Source organism: Gigantopelta aegis, chromosome 4, assembly GCF_016097555.1.
Source record: "Gigantopelta aegis isolate Gae_Host chromosome 4, Gae_host_genome, whole genome shotgun sequence".
NCBI lineage: Eukaryota > Metazoa > Mollusca > Gastropoda > Neomphalida > Peltospiridae > Gigantopelta > Gigantopelta aegis.
The window spans coordinates 44,435,511-44,458,688 of NC_054702.1; the positions used below are offsets into that span (position 1 = coordinate 44,435,511).

The window sequence follows — 23,178 nt, forward strand, 5'->3', positions numbered from 1 at the left end:
CAAATGAACACAGGTGTTACATACATGTTTTGTATTTACAAACAAATAGGTTTAAAAGAAAATTAAATTACTTGTTAAGCTGAACCTTTTTACAGCACTTGGCACTGGTTGCAGTTTAGTTATATTTCAAAGACAGCAATCTGTTTTGGTTGTGTTAATTTCATTGATTCCAGTGAGTGCTCTGTATTTGGCATCTAGAGATGTCTTTAAATCAATTTTCAATGCATGCAGGATAACTGCTATTTAATAGCATATATTTTACACAAAATTCTTTCCTATAATGATTTTAAAGTAAATGTGACTCAGTTAAACAAGCAGTATTTGATTTCAATTAATGTATACCTCATTTCTCTCAATTCATTTGCCGTCAAACTAAAGTGAAAGACCCTAGTTTTTAAACACTGCGACATAGTTTTAATTATTAAAGCCATTTTTGACAATTTAAATTAGAAGTACTCACATTTTATTATTTAGAATAATCATTTCCGTACAACTGAAGTAGTTCTGGTCATCCAGGTTTTTGCAATACCCCAAAATGTATTTTTCATTTTTGTAAAAATGGACATTCGTCTGAGAAATAATGGGTATCGAAAAACAACCTCTAGTTATTTGTAGACTATTTCCCATTTTAAACGTTAAGACTTTAGCTTCTCTCTGTATCTCCCCCCTGGTCGAATCGCTGGCCATGCCAGGAATAAGGGGGGGGGGGGGATAACATGCCTGAACCCTAGTGGATATCGGCATGTAAAAACTGGTCTGAAGCTGAAGCTTCTCTCTGTTATAACTGTATTGAGATGTGTGGCATATTTGTAGATTAACTGAATTTAGTGTCCATTTGCACGAGCTGAAACTAAGGTCTGCACCTTTAACAACCTAGTTTTATAGGCATGTGCTTATAAAATAAAAAAAAATCCAGATTCATACTACTTAAAGTTTCCAGAAAGATGGTGACACCCCCACCCCACCCCCCCCACCCCCCAAAAAAAACCCAACAAAAAAACAAAAAACCCAAACCCAGTGCTTATTAAATCTAAAAAAAATCCAGACAGGTAAAATTTGAGACTTTTAAGAGTTTTACAAGAAGCATGCAACCCCACCTGTTTGAGAAGAAAAGTTTTTTTTAAATGCACACAGTTTTAACAACGAACCTTTGCAGACAGGACAGCACTCTCCGTCGGGTATGACCATCCATCCACAGAGTGGAGCGTTGCACATTTTGGTCTTACAGAAGGTGAGCCCATCCCGACACGTGCACTTGGTACACTTCTCAATCTGCCAGCTCTCCCCGTCGCGGAACTCCCGCCCGTCATACGAACATTTCAAACCAGTATCTGCACAAGAGAAGAAATACAAAATAGTATGTAAGACACACTTTGTGAGAAATCACAGAATATAATTGTTTGTTACTCAGTTTTCATGAATTATATAATCACTCTCATTAGGTTATTTGTAGTTTAAACAGTGTTCTATGGCTGGTATATTAAAAACTATGGTATGTGCTGCTCTGTCCATGGTTTAAATAATCTCTGAAAAAATTCATAAAAACTGAAGGCTTGAAAATGTCAAAAAGTCCAAATAGACTGAGTCCTTGGCAAGGCATTACTGGTAGTTAAAATATGTTGGGTATATAGAAAATACTACATGAGTGACCATTAGATACCAGTTATATTACAACCAGCTTTTCAAAATGTATCTTATGCTGTTAAGAACAAGTTGTAAGATAAATGGTATTTAATGGACAGAAATGCAGTGTTCAAATTTCTTACATATACATGTACTTAAACAACCAGCAATCCATGTTTGAAATAAATTTAATTTTTTAAAAAAAAAAAAAATTTTTTAATTTTTTAAAAACTAAAACCTATTTACAGCGTTAGTGCTTGACATCAGTTTCAGGTTGACTTATACATCATCCATTCATTTCATTTCGACTTATTTTCGTGCTTTTATCCAATTATGGTTCAGGCATGCTGTCCTAGGCACACACACCTCAGCTGTCTGTCCAGGACAGTGGGTTAGTTGTTAGTGTGAGAAAGAAGAGGGTGTAGTGGTCTGTGAAACATACACTATCTTTCTTTCTGGTCTATGACTATGTGGTCTTAGGCTGAATAAATATAGTTCTTTTCAGTCAAATTTCAGGCTCAATAAATAAATATTTTATTTTTAAATTTCACCCTCATTAAATAATGTCTGCTCGAAACCTTAGTGGTATAGGAGCATATTAAAAACATTACGTTCAATACTGGGTATGTCAAGTTCCACCCTCAGGAAATAAAAATAAATTTTCAGCCAGTCAAAATTCAGCATCAGTAAATAAAATCAGTTTTTAATCAGTGAGACTGTTTATAGAAAAAATGAACAAAAGGAGGCCAAGTTAATCTGTAAAGTAATATTGACATTCCTCCAACAGACACAACAAGGTTATGTTGATAACAGCTGCAGATAACTAGAACAGTCACATGACAAAAGCTGGCCTGTGGGCAACCTGAAAACTGCATATCAATATTATGATAGACACACTTCACATGTCACTCTCTTACACACTCTATCACATCTGTGTTTGGCAAGTGGCAAACACATTTAAAGAATACAGAGACTGAATAAAACAACACTTAAACATTAATTAATCTAGCCAATAATCATTTGATAATCACTTGACACATGATTTTGCTATGTACTAGGTCTAGTCATTTGGTACACATTTGAAGACAATAACTACTGAAAAAGAGAAAACGAGAGAGATATATAACTACTGACTGACACAGAGAGAGAGAGAGAGAGAGAGAGAGAGAGAGAGAGAGAGAGAGAGAGAGAGAGAGAGAGAGAGAGAGAGAGAGAGAGAGAGAGAGAGAGAGATACAGAGAGATACAGAGAGGGTGAGAGAGAGAAAAAAAGAGAGAGAGAGAGAGAAGAGAGAGAGAGAGAGAGAGAGAGAGAGAGAGAGAGAGAGAGAGAGAGAGACAGACAGACAGACAGACAGACAGAAATGAAATGGTTTATTTAACGATGCACTCAACACATTTTATTTACAGTTATATGGCATCGGACATATGGTAAAGGACCACACACAGAGAGAGAGAGAGAGAGAGAGAGAGAGAGACAGAGAGAGGGAGACAGAGAGAGAGAGACAGAGAGAGAGACAGAGACAGAGAGAGAGACAGAGAGAGAGAGAGAGACAGAGAGAGAGACAGACAGACACACACACACACACACACACACACACAGAGACACAGACACAGACAGAAAAAAGAGACGCGAAAAGAGTAAGAGAGAGATGGAGGAGTAGGGAGAAAAAATGAGAGACAGGTGGGACAAATATTCATGACTGAAGGTCTAATAGCACCTGTGGGCCAAATGGGTAAGCAAGAAACTAAAGGGTTAATAATGAAATAGTGTGTGGACTGCAACCTGTGCTGGGTGACAGATAAGACATGGCCAAGTGACAGTGGGCTCACATTCTAACACCGGGGTGAAGCAAGGACAATCAATGGTTGTGTTATTCGATACCCTTTGCATTGTTCTCATTCCAGTATCTTGTTCATTCATTACACTGCTTAATCGGTATCTCGTCTCTGCTCAAGGTAACAGATAAGTCTGTCACATAATTAAAAAACAAATATTGATAAAGCACATGGTGATATGGTGATACTAGTTATTGATTTTGTAATTTAATTAGCCATCAGTTTAAACTGGTATGTCTGCTGACCTATTCTGGGTTTAAATTTCACCTAAAGCTATAATATTGAAAACATATGAAGAGTTCAGGCGCAAAATGCGATATAAACCATTTTTTTTCTAGTTTTTAGTTATTATTATTGTATGTCAGTAAGGGCTAATCGTAGGCCCGCTGATTTGCTGCAAAACGTGATTGATCCTTATGAAATTGTATTGGGTAAATCCCGTATTTTTTTTTTTTTTTATCAAAATGCGATATACGCCAATTAAAAAAATCACTTTTACTGAAAATGAAAAATGGATATATCGTGTTTTGCGCCTAAACTCTTCATATGATGTACGTCCTTATTATGATATTCTGAATGAAAATTACTGTCAACTGGGGACGGTGGATGAGTGCGAATACATTTCAAGCAAAATTTATATGCAGCCATTAATTTCACTGAAGATACTCACTGTAGATACCAATGGTTGTTTGCAAACTTCACATTTTGCAAACATGGCCTAAGATGCATATTTCGTGAGGAAAAAACCCCCACGTCACAATATTAATCTGGTTAACAGTATATGTAATACACTAATCTGCATACAAGATGATTTCATATGTTAACTTTGAACCTGTAATCAAGAAGATTTTACACAGATAGCTAAACCAATGTGAACAGCCACATTACGGCTTACGACCTATCATTGATAGAGAGACAAGGACTGGGAAGTGAAGTGGACAGCAAAAGTAGTAAAAAAAATAGGAGCTCTCTACTAGATCAGGAAAAGAAAGAGAAAAAGTATATTAAAAAATACATCTGGCTTCAGAATAAAATGACTGCTTAATATACATCAATTTACCGATAATTTGAGATACATGTCAAAAGGTACTCTGTTAATACAGAAGGATTTTTAAAAACTATTAAAAATTAAAACAATTCATGAAAATTAACAAAAACCAGTTTATGAGAAGACCGAGTAAGATTTTTCGGTGGAATGTCTATATTCCAAAGGTCTTTTACGCTACTAACCCTAACTGTCTTTTAATCTGAGGGTCTACTAACCGAGGGTCCATTAACCTCAACTCTGTTTCACTCCGAGGGTCTACTAACCCTAACTGTCGTTTAATCTGAGGGTCTACTAACCGAGGGTCCATTAACCTCAACTCTGTTTCACTCCGAGGGTCTACTAACCCTAACTGTCGTTAACCTTAACTGAGGGTCTACTAACCGAGGGTCCATAACCTCAACTGAGGGTCACTCTAACCTACTAACCCTAACTGTCGTTTCATCTGAGGGTCTACTAACCGAGGGTCCATTAACCTCAACTCTGTTTCACTCCGAGGGTCTACTAACCCTAACTGTCGTTTAATCTGAGGGTCTACTAACCGAGGGTCCATTAACCTCAACTCTGTTTCACTCCGAGGGTCTACTAACCCTAACTGTCGTTTAATCTGAGGGTCTACTAACCGAGGGTCCACTAACCTTAACTGTGTTTCACTCCGAGGGTCTACTAACCGAGGGTCCACTAACCTTAACTGTGTTTCACTCCGAGGGTCTACTAACCGAGGGTCCACTAACCTTAACTGTGTTTCATTCCGAGGGTCTACTAACCGAGGGTCCACTAACCTTAACTGTGTTTCACTCCGAGGGTCTACTAACCGAGGGTCCACTAACCTTAACTGTGTTTCACTCCGAGGGTCTACTAACCTTAACTGTGTTTCACTCCGAGGGTCTACTAACCGAGGGTCCACTAACCTTAACTGTGTTTCACTCCGAGGGTCTACTAACCGAGGGTCCACTATCCTCAACTGTTTCACTCCGAGGGTCTACTAACCGAGGGTCCACTAACCTTAACTGTGTTTCACTCCGAGGGTCTACTAACCGAGGGTCCACTAACCATAACTGTTTCACTCCGAGGGTCTACTAACCGAGGGTTCACTAACCTTAACTGTGTTTCACTCCGAGGGTCTACTAACCGAGGGTTCACTAACCTTAACTGTGTTTCACTCCGAGGGTCTACTAACCGAGGGTCCACTAACCTTAACTCTGTTTCACTCCGAGGGTCTACTAACCCTAACTGTTGTTTAATCTGAGGGTCTATTAACCGAGGGTCTATTAACCGAGGGTCTATTAACCGAGGGTCCACTAACCTTAACTCTGTTTCACTCCGAGGGTCTACTAACCCTAACTGTTGTTTAATCTGAGGGTCTATTAACCGAGGGTCTATTAACCGAGGGTCCACTAACCTTAACTGTGTTTCACTCCGAGGGTCTACTAACCGAGGGTCCACTAACTTTAACTGTGTTTCACAAAACAATTCATGAAAATTAACAAAAACCAGTTGATGAGAAGACCGAGTAAGATTTTTCGGTGGAATGTCTATATTCCAAAGGTCTTTTACTCTGAAGGCTACTAACCCTAACTGTCTTTTAATCTGAGGGTCTACTAACCGAGGGTCCACTAACCTCAACTCTGTTTCACTCCGAGGGTCTACTAACCCTAACTGTCGTTTAATCTGAGGGTCTACTAACCGAGGGTCCATTAACCTCAACTCTGTTTCACTCCGAGGGTCTACTAACCCTAACTGTCGTTTAATCTGAGGGTCTACTAACCGAGGGTCCACTAACCTTAACTGTGTTTCATTCCGAGGGTCTACTAACCGAGGGTCCACTAACCTTAACTGTGTTTCATTCCGAGGGTCTACTAACCGAGGGTCCACTAACCTTAACTGTTTCACTCTGAGGGTCTACTAACCCTAACTGTCTTTTCACTCTGAGGGTCTACTAACCGAGGGTCCACTAACCTTAACTGTGTTTCATTCCGAGGGTCTACTAACCGAGGGTCCACTAACCTTAACTGTGTTTCACTCCGAGGGTCTACTAAACCATACTGTGTTTCACTCCAAGGGTCTATTAATCCTAACTGTGGAGGTAAGCCATACTGGAATCACATGCATAAAACCACAAGAAATAGCATCTGGACAATTGCCATGAAATAACCTAAGATTATGAGATACATTGTTAACAAAGTTTAGAAACAAAAAGAACTGTATGAATAGGCAGGATGTCCCTAGATCTTCTTAACAAAATTCATGGGCGTAGGAAGGTGCCAAACTGTGTGGGTGGGGCGCACACACACGCACACACACACACACACATACACACACACACACACACACACACACAAATACATGTTTAAATATATAAAAACGATCGCTGTTGCTACAAAGTGGGGAGGCACATGCCCCCCTTGCTTGCCCCCCCATCCCACTTCCTACGCCAGTAAAATTAATAACTCCTTTAAACTGTGTCACTGAGTAAGAAAAAAGTTATAGAGCAATATCTGCCATATTTCTCTTCATTACATGATTTAAGTAAGCTGGCCTCTTAAGACAGATGTCTCTAAAATAGAGGTTGATGTATTGCAAGTTTGAATGTTTTTGACAGAATTAATATGTTAATGCCCAACAAAGTCATTTTAAAGTAATATTAATAGTGTTATGAACATGATGTGTAAAAAAAAAAATCAAAAAAAAAAAATCAAAAAAAAAAAAAAAAAAATCTTTAGCATGTTAAAAATGAAGTTAAGAGAGCAAGGTGGCAAAATGTCATCACGCCTTTTATTAAATTTATAGCCTTCAGTATGTCATAAACCTTCCCAACCGGAAAAACTTTGAAAATTTATAGCTATATTATGATTACACAACCATATACATGAATAAACATCTATGTCATTTCACATTTATCTTTACTGTACTTTAATATAGTCAGGGCCATAAAATGATTTGCTTGAACAGGCCTCGGTGGTGTCATGGTTAAGCCATCAGATATAAGCCTGGTAGGTACAGGGTTCACAGCCTGGTACCGGCTCCCACACAGAGCGAGTTTTAAAGACTCAATGGGTAGGTGTAAGACCACTACACCCTCTTCTCTGTCATTAACCACTAACAACTACAATATGTAACCAACTGTCCTGGACAGACAGCCCAGATAGTCGAGGTATGCATGCCCAGGACAGCATGCGTGAACCATACATATAATAAATTAGTTCCACAGCAAGACTCTTACCTCATACTTTGATAAGAGTGTGGGTGTGAGGCTATAAAAACATGCCCAGTGATAATAACACTTACTATTGTATCAAGCAGCCGCTCATCTTACAGTACATGGCTACTTTCACAAAATAAACTCATACTAAAATAGACACAAACAAATTTCCAGTTTTAGAAAAAGAAGCTGATTGTTACAGCCAGAAACTTGCCAAATATTCCAGTTATCTGCACAAGACACTTGAAGAGGAATGTGCCTGACAAGACACTGGGAAGCCAGCCAAGCACGGAGGTGATCTCAGACATGGAGTTAAATAACAAGCCAAGCACGGAGGTGATCTCAGACATGAAGTTAAATAACAAGCCAAGCACGGAGGTGATCTCAGACATGATGTTAAATAACAAGCCAAGCACGGAGGTGATCTCAGACATGAAGTTAAATAACAAGCCAAGCATTCAGGTGATCACAGACATGAAGTTAAATAACAAGCCAAGCACGGAGGTGATCTCAGACACGAAGTTAAATAACAAGCCAAGCATTGAGGTGATCTCAGACATGAAGTTAAATAACAAGCCAAGCATTGGAGTGATTTCTGACATGAAGTTAAATAACAAGCCAAGCATTGGGGTGATCCCCGACATAAAGTTAAATAAGAAGCCAAGCATTTGGTGATTCCAGACATGAAGTTAAATAGCAAATTCTTATCATCCACTCATGGTCAATGTTTTGTCATAAAATGGGGGGGGGGGGGGGGGGGGGGGGGAGAGAGACACAACTTTCTAACCTATGATAATGTACATGTTAGCTGTATATATAAAATATTACAAAAATGGTTGATAGCAAATATGTGACTATCCTTTTTAAGTCAAAATTAATGCTATTATGTCATGCACACATCATGTCATCTTCATTATCCTATTTTTATCACTATCACTAAGCTATACCCTACCCCTGAATAAAAAAAAAAACTACAAACAAAAACAATGATTAAGACCAATGACCAAAAAACCTCCAACTTAAATAAACAAACCTTAGTACCGTGTTGACGGATAGAACCCACAGATAGAACCCGGGACCACGTAGCTGATTGTATTGTTTACAAACTGATCCTGGGAAACAAAGCTGAATTCACCATGTTTGTTTTGATTGCACTGATTTGTGTGGGCATATTTGGCACACTGACCCACAAATGTCACTTTTAGACAAAACCCTCTCATCACCTTCTCATTGGTTACATTTGTCAAAAACATGCATTTCAAAACAATGATCAAACATCGAATATAATGTACAATCAGACAGTGTGTGCAATCTGCCATTTGTTGACAGATATTAAATGAAGGTAATATCAATGGCTAAATCAGGCTCTTGTTGACATAGTAGGAGTAGGATTAGGATTAGGATTAGGAAACTTTATTAAGAAGTTCAGGCATGTGTTGACATATTAATTTGTGTCCCAGACAAGAAAAAACCTGACGGGTTTGAATTTTATGAAAAATGAAACACAAATTCCATGGGATTAAACGTCTAGCCTATGCTTAACTAATTCAGATAACACATTTTAAAATAATTTGTCATGTGTCATTCACAATTAATGTAGTTCTTTAAAAAAAAAAAAAAAAAAAAAAAAAAAAAAAAAAAAAAAAAAAAAAAATTAAATTTAACAAAAGTAATTTAATATCTGTGTGGTCCTTAACCATATGACTGATGCCATATAACCATAAATAAAATGTTTTTGAGAGTGTCGTTAAATTAATTTTTTTTTAATAAAAAACATTGTCAAAGCAAGACCAAAAGTTTTTATATGGTACATACAGTACTTAAAGTACTCACCTGATGCACAGTCGGACTATGATCGATTCCCATCGGTGGGTCCATTAGGCTATTTCTTATTCTAGGCAGTGCACCATGAGCAGTATATCAAAGGCCGTGGTATGTGCTATCCTGTCTGTGGAATGTGCATATAAAAAGATTCTTTGCTGCTAATGGAAAAATGTAGTGGGATTTTCCTCAAAAGACTATATATCAAAATTACCGGTACCAAATGTTTGACACCCAAATTGTCACTCAATAGTCGTTAAGTAATAAATCAGTATGCTCAAGTGGTGTCGTTAAACAAAACAAATTTTAACTTTAGCGTTATTTCCTAGTAACTGGAAAGCAGTGTGTAGCCCAGTGGTTATGTTGGCGTGATGTACAGTCGGTCTAGAATCAAATGTCGAAAAACTTAATTTCTGTTCTGTAATTGGTAAGTGGATGTCAATACATGTATATATTTATGTTTACAGTTTAGCCAGTCCAAAACTTTGAAGCAGTGATTAATATAAAGCACTTGCTTAATATACAATCAGTTTAGGTTTCATCCCTGTCAGTGGGCCATTGGGCCATTTTTCGTATATCAAAGTCTGTGGTATATACTATTCTGTCTGCGGGATGTTGCATATATGCTAATTGACAAGAATAGCTCATGGTGTGGCATCAGTGGGATTCCTCTTTCATTATCTGTGTGGTCTATTACCATATGTCCCATGACATTAAATAATACCGGTACATTTCTTCTCAATTTTCTTGTAACCCAATAAAATGTATGATTTGTAAAATTCAGAATCAATTAAAGTGCAGATCACCAAGATTGTCAATTTGTCATCTCCTACATTCATCACCAATAAAACCTATGAATTTTCCAGTGTAAATGTGATACATGTACAACAAACTAATTTCATATACATTTTTGTACATGCATTTGCTTTCCTAACTTTTTTTACTCAATCTGTAAAGACTTTTCCTAACATCCAGAAATTCCTTGTTAGTTTGTCACACTACATCAAATTTCATCTACCCACACTCTGATGATATTGGCTGACATATGTGTTCACTAATACCCCCCCCCCCCCCCAAAAAAAAAAAAAAACCCTTTCAAGTTAGCCATCAGCACTGAGACTGAAACATGTCTGTTTAAAATCAGCCAAAAATAACAAAATTACTCAACAGCTGGCCCCATCGACTTATCAACATCTTGCTCCTCCTTTTTTTCTATCACCTTATTTATCAGACGATTGCTGGTTTTATACACATACCTACATGTGCCAAGTGGCAGGATTTGGCGGGCTGCACCAACTTGCAGAGGTGATTTACAGGAAGTACAATGAGGTTGTCCTAATGATCCTGCCACAACTCAACTGATGCTGTATGTATCAACTTCTGATGCTAAACCATTAGATGGCAGAATACACACGGCTTGTGAAGTTAATTATCCCTTATCAAACAGCATTCTTTTGGTAACTGTGGATCATCACTTCATTTACACAGTTAACCTTAGAGCAACACCCAACAGCCAGTGTGTATTTCATGCTGGGGTGTCGTTATAAACATTCATTAATTGATTTATTCATACATTCTTTTATTAAAATATATCATAATATATTGCCACACATCACACATTATGAATTAGCCTTGGCAGCATGTCGTGTTTAACCCATCAGACAGAAGGCTGGTAGATACTAGGTTCACAGCCTGGTACTGGCTCCCACCCAGAGGGAGTTTTAATGACTCAGTGGGTAGGTGTAAGGCCACAACACCCTCTTCTGTCTTACTAACCATTAACTAACTAACAACTAACCCATTGACCTGGACAGACAGCCCAGATAGCTGAGGTGTGTGCCAAGGACAGCGTGTTTGAACCTTAATTGGATGTAAGCATGAATATAAGTTGAAATGAAATGAATGACAGATTAAGCACAGATACACCATGATAAAGTACATTTACTCAAGAATACTTTTTAGTACATTATTTATGTTACTGTGACATCAAGTGTAAATTAAAAATGTTAACTTTTTCAGTAAAAAAAATTTAAAAGTCACTTTGAGAGAGAAAACAATAATTGGTATGTAACAATTATAGACTTTGATTTAGAACAGTGTCCGAGTCAACTTAGGGAAAAGGAATGTTTGTTCAATGACATCTCAGCACAATATGCTATCAAAGGTGATAATATTAAATATATTTTAACTGTCTGTCAGGGATAGAAAATGACATGGGATGTGGAAAAAAGGTTAGCAGGGTCTTGAATAGTCCAATATATGTACATTTGCTGTCAGAGCGAATTTCAAATTTATGTTTGACAGTAGATATACAAGACTATAGGTCTTCAGATGTGGGAACTAAAGACTGAGAATAGAAACAGTTTTTGGATATAATGTGCTAACTTGCAGAATTCCAGCAAAATCTAGAGGATGTTCATTTCATCTCAGATATGGCATTCCGTCTTTGAGATTGTGCTGCAGAACATTCTTTAGCTGCTAACAACGGCAGTCTGTGTGGTAAGAGTGGGTTCTTGGTTACATCAACCCATTAGACTGATGATGAAAGAAAATACCTAAAACATTCTTTGGCAAATTAGTGGGTGCCTCCACAACTGAAAGTTCTTTTCTGTAACACCTATTTGAGATACCTTTGTAAAACAAAACATGGTCTGGTTATTATCATCATGTAATTCACAATTCTTGTTCTCAACTTGTTTTTTTTAATGTTAGAATGGTGGATGGTATATTCATCTCATTTCAACTTACTTTTGTGTTTATATCCAATTAAGGTTGAAGCACACTGTCCTGGGCATACACCTCAGCTATCTGGGCTGTCTGTCCAGGAAAGTAGGTTAGTGGTTAGTGGTTAGTGAGAGAGAAGAGGGTGTAGTGACCTTACACCTACCCATTGAGTCGTTAAAACTCGCTCTGGGTTTGAGCCGGTACCGGGCTGCGAACCCCGTACCTACTAGCCTAATATCCGATAGCTTAACCACAACACCACCAAGGCCGGTCTCTTGTTCTGCAGGGTTTTTAAAAAATTTATGTTAGATTGGTGGATGGTGTATTGTGATTTACTTCCCTGCCACCTTGTGAGAAGGTTAGGCCACACAGACTACAAGAGAGAATCCACAATCCAGTGATGCCTTGTTGATCTGATCTTAGCTGTCATATCCAGGTTCTCTTCTGTCAACACTGCTAATTGGCTTTGATGTAAGCAGGCAGATTCTTGATGGGTGGTATTGTTTTCACAACAAATCCAACTGTCTGAGACTCTTGATGTAGTATTGTTGTTATGACGGAATGTGCCGGGAGTTAAATCATGTTTGACAGGTTTCGAAGAACTGGTATAGCATGACATTATATGATATATAAACATGCATGTGATGCAACTAATTCATAAATGGTATAGGCACACACATGCTTGTTGGTTTTTCTTGGAAAAGTAAAATAATGTGAATGTGTTCAAATAAATGAAAATGCAGTCCTGATAGGTCAATATGGTTTTTTCTTGGAAAAGTAAAATAATGTGAATGTGTTCAAATAAATGAAAATGCAGTCCTGATAGGTCAATATGGTTAACACAACAAAAGATAAAATTTACTTTCACAAATTGCTCTGTTGTGACATTATTAAAAATTGGTCAATAAAGAATATAGTCAAGAGCAAAAGGTCCATGAGGCCTAAACCGCTTACCTGGTATTAAACTATACCTCTGAAAAGTGGACCATAGCAATAATGGTTTATCACAGATAGTCATTTGTAGTAGTGATGTAAACTGATCCTGTTACATGCACATGTTTAAAATTAGTTGTGGTCATCAGACAAATGAAGTTTTAAAGAGAGGGAGAACCACCTCTTCACACAGGCTTCTCTTTCCAAAAAGTAGCAAGGGATCTTTTATATGCATTTTCTCACAAACAGGACAGTACATACCAAGGTCTTTGATGTACCATGTCATTAAGCACTGGTTGGGATGGGAATAGGAACAAGTCCTTTAAAGGTGACCGATCCTGGGACCCATCATGCCTCAGATAAGGGCTCTACCACTATGACGGTGACCATGCTACATCTAAATCACAATGATGAGCAATGATAATAATATATTAGCAAAACTGAAAAGGTGCAAAATATTTCACTGAAAACATATTTTATTGCATAAACAAGAAAAGGATTGGACGCAAGTTTATATCTTCATATACACCAAATCAATGCAAAAGTCTGTTTTGCTTAACAATACCACTAGAGCACATCTATTATTTATTAATCATCGGCTATTGGATGTCAAACATTTGGTAATTTTTTATAGTCACAGAGGAAACCCGCTATATTTTTTCCATTAGTAGCAAGGGATCTTTTATATGCACCATCCCACAGACAGGATAGTACATACCACGGCCTTTGATACACCAGAATTGGTGCACTCGCTATGACAAGAAATAGCCCAATGGGCCCGCTGACGAGGATCGATAGGAGAAAAGATGCCTTTGATGTACCAGTCGTGGTGCACTGGCTGGAACCAAAAAAAAAATAGTCCAATGAGCCAAATCAATGCAAGTGCAAACAAGAATTCATGGTACACTGTGTGTTATTGTGCAGCAGACAAGTGGGTAATCGGTAAAAAAGGAACGTGTCCACTAGAGGTTAACAGTGAAGCAATCCATCAACAGGTTATCTGACATCTCATCGACTAATACCAGCCAAACTGGTTTCTTAAAACGCTTTACTCCGTGGTTTACCTCCCACCATTTTGTGTGAAGCACACCAGTCTATTCCATACACAAGACTATAATTCACTCGATAATCTAACCCCGTATCTGTGGTAGTTTAAAACTTTGTCCAAAAGTAAATCTTTGTTGTACCAATAGGCTGGTTATCAAATCATCACAAATTAAGGGCTATGATGATTGGTGTATATAGATAAAACTAATAACTGTCTAGCTATTGTTAATGGTGGTGAAGGGTTTTTTTTTCCATGCTCTCAATAGGCTTTTAATTCACTCCTTTTTGGTTGCATGCCAATGTTCATATATACACCACCAGAGAAAAGGAACATGACATGTAAAGAAAGAAAGAAATGTTTTATTTAACGACGCACTCAACACATTTTATTTATGGTTATATGGTGTCAGACATATGGTTAAGGATCACACAGATTTTAAGAGGAAACCCGCTGTCGCCACTACATGGGCTACTCTTTCCGATTAGCAGCAAGGGATCTTTTATTTGCACTTCCCACAGGCAGGATAGCACAAACCATGGCCTTTGTTGAACCAGTTATGGATCACTGGTCGGAGCAAGTGGTATACACCTACCCATTGAGCCTTGCGGAGCACTCACTCAGGGTTTGGAGTCGGTATCTGGATTAAAAATCCCATGCCTCGACTGGGATCCGAACCCAGTACCTACCAGCCTGTAGACCGATGGCCTAACCACTACGCCACCGAGGCCGGTTACTTGACATGTAAGTGCCACCAGTTAAGTATAGCAGTTGCTCAGGGTATTTTTGGACTGATACTGAGAATTATGATACAGAAAATGGCATGTTTTCTGAAGAAGAAAAAACCCCTGAACTAATTAGAAAAAAGTAAGATAAGCAGTTTGCTAGAAAAGATGAAAATAGCACATTAAATTAGCCCTGATAATTGAACACAACAAGATGTTAAACTATTCCTGACAATGACAACAACATGGTTGTTAACAAAACACCAGCTACTGATAAATCACAGTCTATATAGTGATGGACACACATGTGTAACCAGAAGCCAAGATAGATATCAAGAGATAGATAAAAAAGAAAAATGGATGGATAGATGGGTGGGTGGATGGATGGATGGATGGATGGATGGATGGATGGATGGATGGATGGATGGATGGATGGATGGATGGATGGATGGATGGATGGATGAATGAATGAATGAATGAATGGATGCATGGATGGATGGGTGGACAGATGGATAGATGGATGGACATATGTATGGATGAACAGACAGACAGATGGATGGATGAATGGACAGATTGAGGAGAAAAATAAGAAAAATGGAGTGACAAAAATACAGAAAAGAGAAAAGTGAAGTGGGACAGGTACAGAAAAAGTTTAGAAGTTTGTTTTGTTTAACAACACCACTAGAGCACACTGATTTGTTAATCATCGGCTGTTGGATGTCAAACATTTGGTAATTTTGACATAGTCTTATAGGAAAAAAAATTCCATTAGTAGCAAGGGATTTTTTACCCCGGTATATGCACCATCCCACAGACAGGACAGCACATACCATGGCCTTTGAAATACCAGTCATGTTGCACTCGCTGGGACAAGAAATAGCCCAATGGGCATACGGACGGCGATTGATAGGAAAAAAAGATACTAAGAAGTTTAGAGGTGGATGCAAGAAATGAGAAAGTATGGCGAGGCAAGTGACACAGACAGACGATCACACACACACACACACACACACACACACACTCACAAACACTCACACAGAAACACACACACACTCATTCACATACACTGACACACACACACATACATACACACACACACACACACAAACACACACACACACACACACACACACAAATATATAAATATATATAGTGAAACCCCCTGTGAAAAACATCTGGTTTTGAGAGAATGCTGGTTTACAGAGGGTCCGATTTTGATTGGTTTCACTGTATGTATATATATATATATATATATATATATATATATATATATAAACACACACACACAACTGATTATGTGTGTACACATGCACACACATTTACAAGTATGTGCTCTATAAATTACAGGTGAGATAAATAGGTTGAGAAATAAATATTTGTCTGCTGATTGACTGTACTTTTTTTTTTAACAAGGCAACACTACAATTTACATAACCCATTATTTTTTAATTGCCATGTGAAGCTAGTGTGAATCAAAAAGCAGATCTAATCGTAGATGTTATGCCTATCTACCATGCACAGAACCTCACTGTAAGCCACTTGCTTTGTTTGATGAGCTGCGTGAAGGCACACCCACACATGTAATAGTGTAGATATAATTTAAATATAATCTGGTGTATACCCATTAACTGCATTCCCTGTAGATATATGGAGGATCTTATCTGGCGAAGCCAAAAATAAAGATTCTTTAATGTGTAAATTGCCAAAACAGCTTCCGACATCTTTACAGGTAAGTTTCGTGTGGGCTTCAAGATGAGAAGTCCTGGTAAAAGGAAATATTTCACTTGATGTTTCTTCCTGCATACAGTGACACCTTGAGTTAACAGACACTCAGTGCAGTCCATGTATTAAGAAGCCCTCCATTGATATACTACAATGAAAGCTCTCAAGACCGGAATTCACCCCAAACCGGACATTTTTCAGAGTCCTTTTTTAAAAATCAGTACAGAAATTAACCTCTCTAAACCAGATACCTCTTAATACTGGGCATTTTACTTGGTCCCAAGGGTATCCGGTTTAGAGGGGTTTCACTGTGTAAATCCCACAGTTATTCCCTTTCTTTCCTTGGATTTCAACTTGTCTTAGTGTCCACCTCCCAGTCCTTGCCTCTCAGAGCCTGACAGATACTTGCTTCTTGTGGCCGTCTGTGCCACACATCTACCAATATCTTAAATCAGCTTTTTCTCTGTGAGCTTATACTATAGTCTGAACTTCTGGAGAGTGTCCAACAATATGCATTAAAACTCCTCTAAACGGGACCCTCTATAAACTGGAATTCAGTCTTACTGGACATTTAGGGGGCGGGACGTAGCCCAGTGGTACAGCGCTCGCTTGATGCACGGTCGGTGTGGGATCGATCCCCGTTGATGGGCCCATTGGGCTATTTCTCGTTCCAGCCAGTGCATCATGATTGGTATATCAAAGGCTGTGGTATGTACTACCCTGTCTGTGGGGTTGTGCATATAAAAGATCCCTTGCTGCTAATCAGAAAGAGTAGCCCATGAAGTGGTTTCCACTCTCAATATCTGTGTGGTCCTTAACCACATGTCTGACGCCATATAACCATAAATACAATGTGTTGAGTGCGTCGTTAAATAAAACGTTTTTTTTTTTTTTTTTACTGGACATTTTTCAGTCCTTTTTAAAATTAAAGTTTGTTTTTGTTTAACAACACCACTAGAGCCCATTTATGTATTAATCATCGGCTATTGGATAGTCCTTTTTTTAAATAACAATATAGAAGATAACCTCTCTAATCTAGATACCCTGTAAAACCAGATTTTTTAATTTAGTTCTGTAGGTGTCCAATTTAGAGGGGTTTCACTATAGTTTGCTTCATATAACTGGCTGAGTTGTTCTATATTAAGATAGAGGCCATATTCAACAAATATGTAATGCTCCTCATTATAGGAAGTTACCAAAATACCAGATTAGATAATAGTATAATGGCCCCTTATATATGATAGTAAAATAGCGTCAAAATGCAGGTTCCTGTTTAATACAATTTGATAATTTGGACGAATAGCAAGACAAGAATTTAAGATAGATGTCTGTTTATTATAAGTCACAGGGTATCACATAAGATTATTTGGGAAAACAGTATTGTGTACTCTCAGTCTCTCCTGTTAGAGCAGGTTGTTTTACAGTTTACTTGCTCTATGTTCCAGTAACTTATGGTTGGCATGAAGAAACCTTTTACAGCAGGTACTTTTACAGTTTACTTGCTCTATGTTCCAGTAACTTATGGCTGGCATGAAGAAACCTTTTACAGCAGGTACTTTTACAGTTTACTTGCTCTATGTTCCAGTAACTTATGACTGGCATGAAGAAACCTTTTACAGCAGGTACTTTTACAGTTTACTTGCTCTATGTTCCAGTAACTTACATTGGGAATAATGACTGAATGTGAGAGCAGGTGACAGAAACCAATAACTTATACAGAGCAGGTAGTGTTTACAGTAAACTTGCTCCAGTAGTTTTACAGTCAATTTGTTCTATACTTATGACTGGTATACGATGAAGAAAAGCAGGTTTTACAGCATGTTCCAGTAGTTTTACAGTCAATGTGTTCTATGTTCCAGTAACTTACAGTTGGTATACAAAGAAGCCTGTGAGAGCAGGTAGTTTTTCAGTCAACTTGTTCAGTGTTCCAAGTTTTAAGTCAACTTGTTCAGTTCCAGAACTTACATGATACGATGAAGCCTCTTAGAGCAGGTAGTGTTTAATTACAGTAAACTTGTTCCATGTTCCAGTAGTTTTACAGTTAATTTGTTCTATGTTCCAGTAACTTACAACTGGTATACAAAGAAGCCTCTTAGAGCAGGTACTTGTTCTGTTCTAATAGTTTTACAGGTAATGTTTTAATAGTTTTACAGTCAACTTGTTCAATGTTCTAATAGTTTTACAGTCAACTTGTTCTATGTTCTAATAGTTTTACAGTCAACTTGTTCAATGTTTTAATAGTTTTACAGTCAACTTGTTCTATGTTCTAATAGTTTTACAGTCAACTTGTTCAATGTTTTAATAGTTTTACAGTCAACTTGTTCTATGTTCTAAGAGCAGGTAGTTTTACAGTCAACTTGTTCAATGTTTTAATAGTTTTACAGTCAACTTGTTCTATGTTCTAATAGTTTTACAGTCAACTTGTTCTATGTTCCAGGGCCCCGTTCCACGAAAGCGAACTTAGTGCTAAGATCACCGTAAATGCGTAACTACCTTATACCTTTAAGGTGATCTTAGGGCTATGATCGCTTCGTGGAACGGGGCCCAGGACCTTCCATCTGGTGTGAGGAGGCCTGCTGTTGTGTTAAATGTGGTACCAGCATGGCAGGTTAGACACAGGTTTGTAAAGCGGTTCCGTGAACAGAGAAGTATTTGTGCAATGTGCCCTGTGAGGATGGAGCGAACTGTGCCACTGACTGATGGATGTGCAGACGGCTCACCTCCCAACAGGTTGGCAATTAACTATCAGCTTCTACAGTGATTAATCAACTCTTTTGTTTTTTTCCCCATTAACAATCAACCGGAAACTGTTTTTAATACCAGTCAGACAGGCAAGGAATTTTAGCATTTGTAGGTCAGTCTTACAATTAAAAATAAAATACATGTACAGTGGCTTAGGAAGGTGCCACAAAGTGGGGAGGGGGGGGGGGGGGGCACACAAACACATATACACACACTCAAACATGTATATATAAATATATATAAACCATTGCTGCTGCTATTGGATCAAGAAAAGTAGGGGGGAGCACATGCCCCCTTGCCCCCACCCCCCATCGCTTCCTTCACCAGTGATGAATATACAGGTTTTTCTGTAAGCCAACTGACTTATAAATACTGTGAATCTTTTTTTTTCTTTTAAAAGATATAAAACATCAATGTACTTTAGATTTTGAAATAGCATAGTCTTCTTGAGATGCACATGTATTTTAGCTACACAAATAGAATATACACTGAATATACTGAATTAGGAACATATTATTTGACCGCTCAAGAACATTCAAGTACGGTACACCAGCAGCACATTATTTAAAATCTCATAATCACATACATCAGGCCTCTGAAAACTGTGAGAACAATTGTTTTATTCTTGCATTGCTCAAGCGAATCTAATTTTGCATTACACAAAAAGAAAATGGGTTACTTGATTTTATTTGAAATGTTCAGAGGCTTGTACATTCAAACAAACATGAAAACTTGAGTATATGACCCTTTAACAACACCCAACACAACTAAACATTTAATCAGCAGATGTTAAAGAGTCAAACATTGGTCTCGGTTGTTAGAGAAGAAACCTACAGGCTAGTCCTTCCAACTGCCAGCAAGGGCTATGATGCATATGAACATTTAACAGACAAAACACCACACCCCATAGCTTCTTCATGACATACTGTAGAATACTTTATTTTCGCAGGATAAATTTTTTGCGATTTTAGGAAGAAATTTTTCCAACTGCCAGATTTAATGAATATGAATGGGACAAAACACCACACCCCATAGCTTCATCATGACATACTGTAGAATACTTTATTTTCGCAGGATAAATTTTTTGCGATTTAATGAAAATGGGTCAATTCACGAACATTTATTTTCGCAAATCTCCCAACCCCCATCAATAAAAAAACAAAGTACAGATTTGTTTTAAAAAAGGAACTTAGTTTTGCCGGTTGTTACACTAATCTGTAGAACTAATCCTACATGTACACACGAGTGCTATACACATAAAACAATAATTTTCCTGCTTTAACCAATCAATACTTTATTGTCCTTATAATTGTTATAAAAACAAAAACCGAAAACAAACGAACGAAATTTGAAGGCACAAGCTACTAGTACTCAGTAACTTAAGTTTGATTGAAACAATATTTATTGCCGTCAAAATACTAGTTCAAAATGGTTTGTGATTGGCTAACAGGCCAAAAATAAAAATAAAATTGTGAAACATCTTAACATAGCCCAGTCCGGATTTTTTCACTTCCACATTTTTAATATACTGTGATAATGCATGTTTACTTCCGTCGTTGAACACGTGTAGACTCTGTCCGATGAACTGATCGCTAGCACATGCGAAGCAAAACAGCATAAAGCTTTTTAGTGTTAGTATTGTTTTATTATCATGTATGTACTTACAATCGTGTTCTTGATTTAAAGTTTTAAACAGCTTTTGTGTTTTGTGGTTTGTTCCGTGACAGGAGGGAGCACTGCTTTGTTACTACTAGCCTCGTACATCGGAAACTAATGTGGTATAGTTGAACGAGACTACATATTTTTTTTTTTTTTTTGTCGGCCTTTATAAAAAGTTAATTTTTGCGTGGAATATATTTTCACGAATTTCATTCACACGCGAAAAACGCGAAAATAAATTCCACGCGAAAATAAAGTATAATACAGTAATTGTCGTAGAGCACTGGTGGGATATAAGGAAATTAATAGTTATTTAACCCCTCAGTACTTTTAAAACCACCTCGGTTTTATGTCCAACATACTACATTTGGCTGAGGAGGGCGGGACGCAGCCCAGTAAAACAGCGCTCACTTGATGCGCGGTCGTTGTGGGATCGAACCCTGTTGGTGGGCCCGTTGGGCTATTTCTCATTCCAACGAGTGCACTACGACTGGTATATCAAAGACCGTGGTATGTGCTATCCTGTCTGTGGGATGGTGCATATAAAAGATCCCTTGCTACTAATGGAAAAATGTAGCGGGTTTCTTCTCGGAGACTATATGTCAAAATTACCAAATGTTTGAGATCCAATAGCCGATGATTAATAAATCAATGTGCTCTAGTGGTGTCATTAAACAAAACAAACTTTTAACTTTGGTTGAGGAAAAAGGATCAGGGGATATTTAATATGTACCAGGTACTTTCTCTTATACAACACAGTACATACCCTGGCCTGTAATGCATTAATCATGAGGCACTGGTTGGAAAAGGAAGCTACATCCTAGCTCCTGGACGGATAAACTTCATGATATAAAAGAAAGCTTTTTATTTGATATACTGGCCTTGGTGGTGTCATGGTTAAGCCATCAGACATAAGGCTGGTAGGTACAGGGTTCGCAGCCCGGTACCGGCTCCCATGCAGAGCAAGTTTTAATGACTCAATGGGTAGGTGTACGACCATTACACCATCTTCTCTCACACTAACCACTAAAACAATTAACAACTAACCTGGACAGACAAACCAGACAGCTGAGATGTGTGCCCTGGACAGAGTGCTTGAACCTTAATTGGATATAAGCACGGAAATAAGTTGAAATGAAATGAATAACATACTAGTACCACACACATGAATGACTTACCATTTACACATTGGAAGTTTTCACAGCAGGACCCAGGCATGGCTGTGGCCCTGGAAAGCATCTGTATCTGGGTGCCAAGTGGACACGACACGGTGGGACACTCAGCTTTGGGCTTACACGTACATCTGAAATGTTAAACACGGGACAACTCAAATATGTGTATGTAATTATTAACCACAGGTGTAACATTGTGGTTGGAGAGACAAGGACTGGGATGTGTGGAGGTGGACAGCAAAAAAGTTAAAAGATAGGAGGAGTTGCCAGATCGGGAAGAAATGAGATCAAATTGAAAGGAGTAAAAGGAAAGGGAACAGTGGGATTTAAAAAAACCCTGAACCAAACAAAACAAACAAACAAACAAACAAACAAACAAAAACAACAACACAGGTGTAACCATGATACTGGAATATTTCTTCTGACAGTAATGCACCATTTTATTGGTTAATCAGTGACTATTAGGTGTGAGTGTCCACTGAAAGCATATTTAAGGGTAGGAAGAGTGGGGGGGGGGGGGGGGGGGGAAGGGCGGGGGGGCGGAGAGAGGATGGTGTATGTATTATACATGTGCACAAAGAAGGTATACAATGTCCCTCTGTGTATACCAGTGAAGACTGGGGCACTGAACAGAACAGAAGAAAATCCAATGGGATCAATGACATCCCTTCGTATACGCTTCAAGCAGGTGCTCCATCACCATTCTGATATTCAGTAAAAAATCCAATGGGATCAATGACATCCCTTCGTATACGCTTCAAGCAGGTGCTCCATCACCATTCTGATATTCAGTAAAAACCGGCCTGCGTCATATTTATCTGACATGGTGTACATTTAATCTAAAAAACTTCAAAATTCAAATTCACAAATAAATACCTACTTAAGTTTTATTGTTTACCATGACACACAAAGTTAACTGAAACCAAC

At 38.1% G+C, this 23,178-nt stretch overlaps 1 protein-coding gene across 1 annotated transcript in view; it reads right to left on the reverse strand.

The window, feature by feature from the left end:
* Positions 1 to 23,178, reverse strand: part of LOC121370597 (cysteine-rich motor neuron 1 protein-like) — a 106,113-nt gene that overhangs the window by 12,861 nt on the left and 70,074 nt on the right. The window contains exons 4-5 of the mRNA XM_041495926.1: positions 22,258 to 22,382; positions 1,149 to 1,331 (exon numbers count right to left, since the gene is read on the reverse strand). Coding sequence (XP_041351860.1) covers positions 1,149 to 1,331; positions 22,258 to 22,382 — 308 coding nt within the window. The remainder of the gene's footprint in view (positions 1 to 1,148; positions 1,332 to 22,257; positions 22,383 to 23,178) is intronic.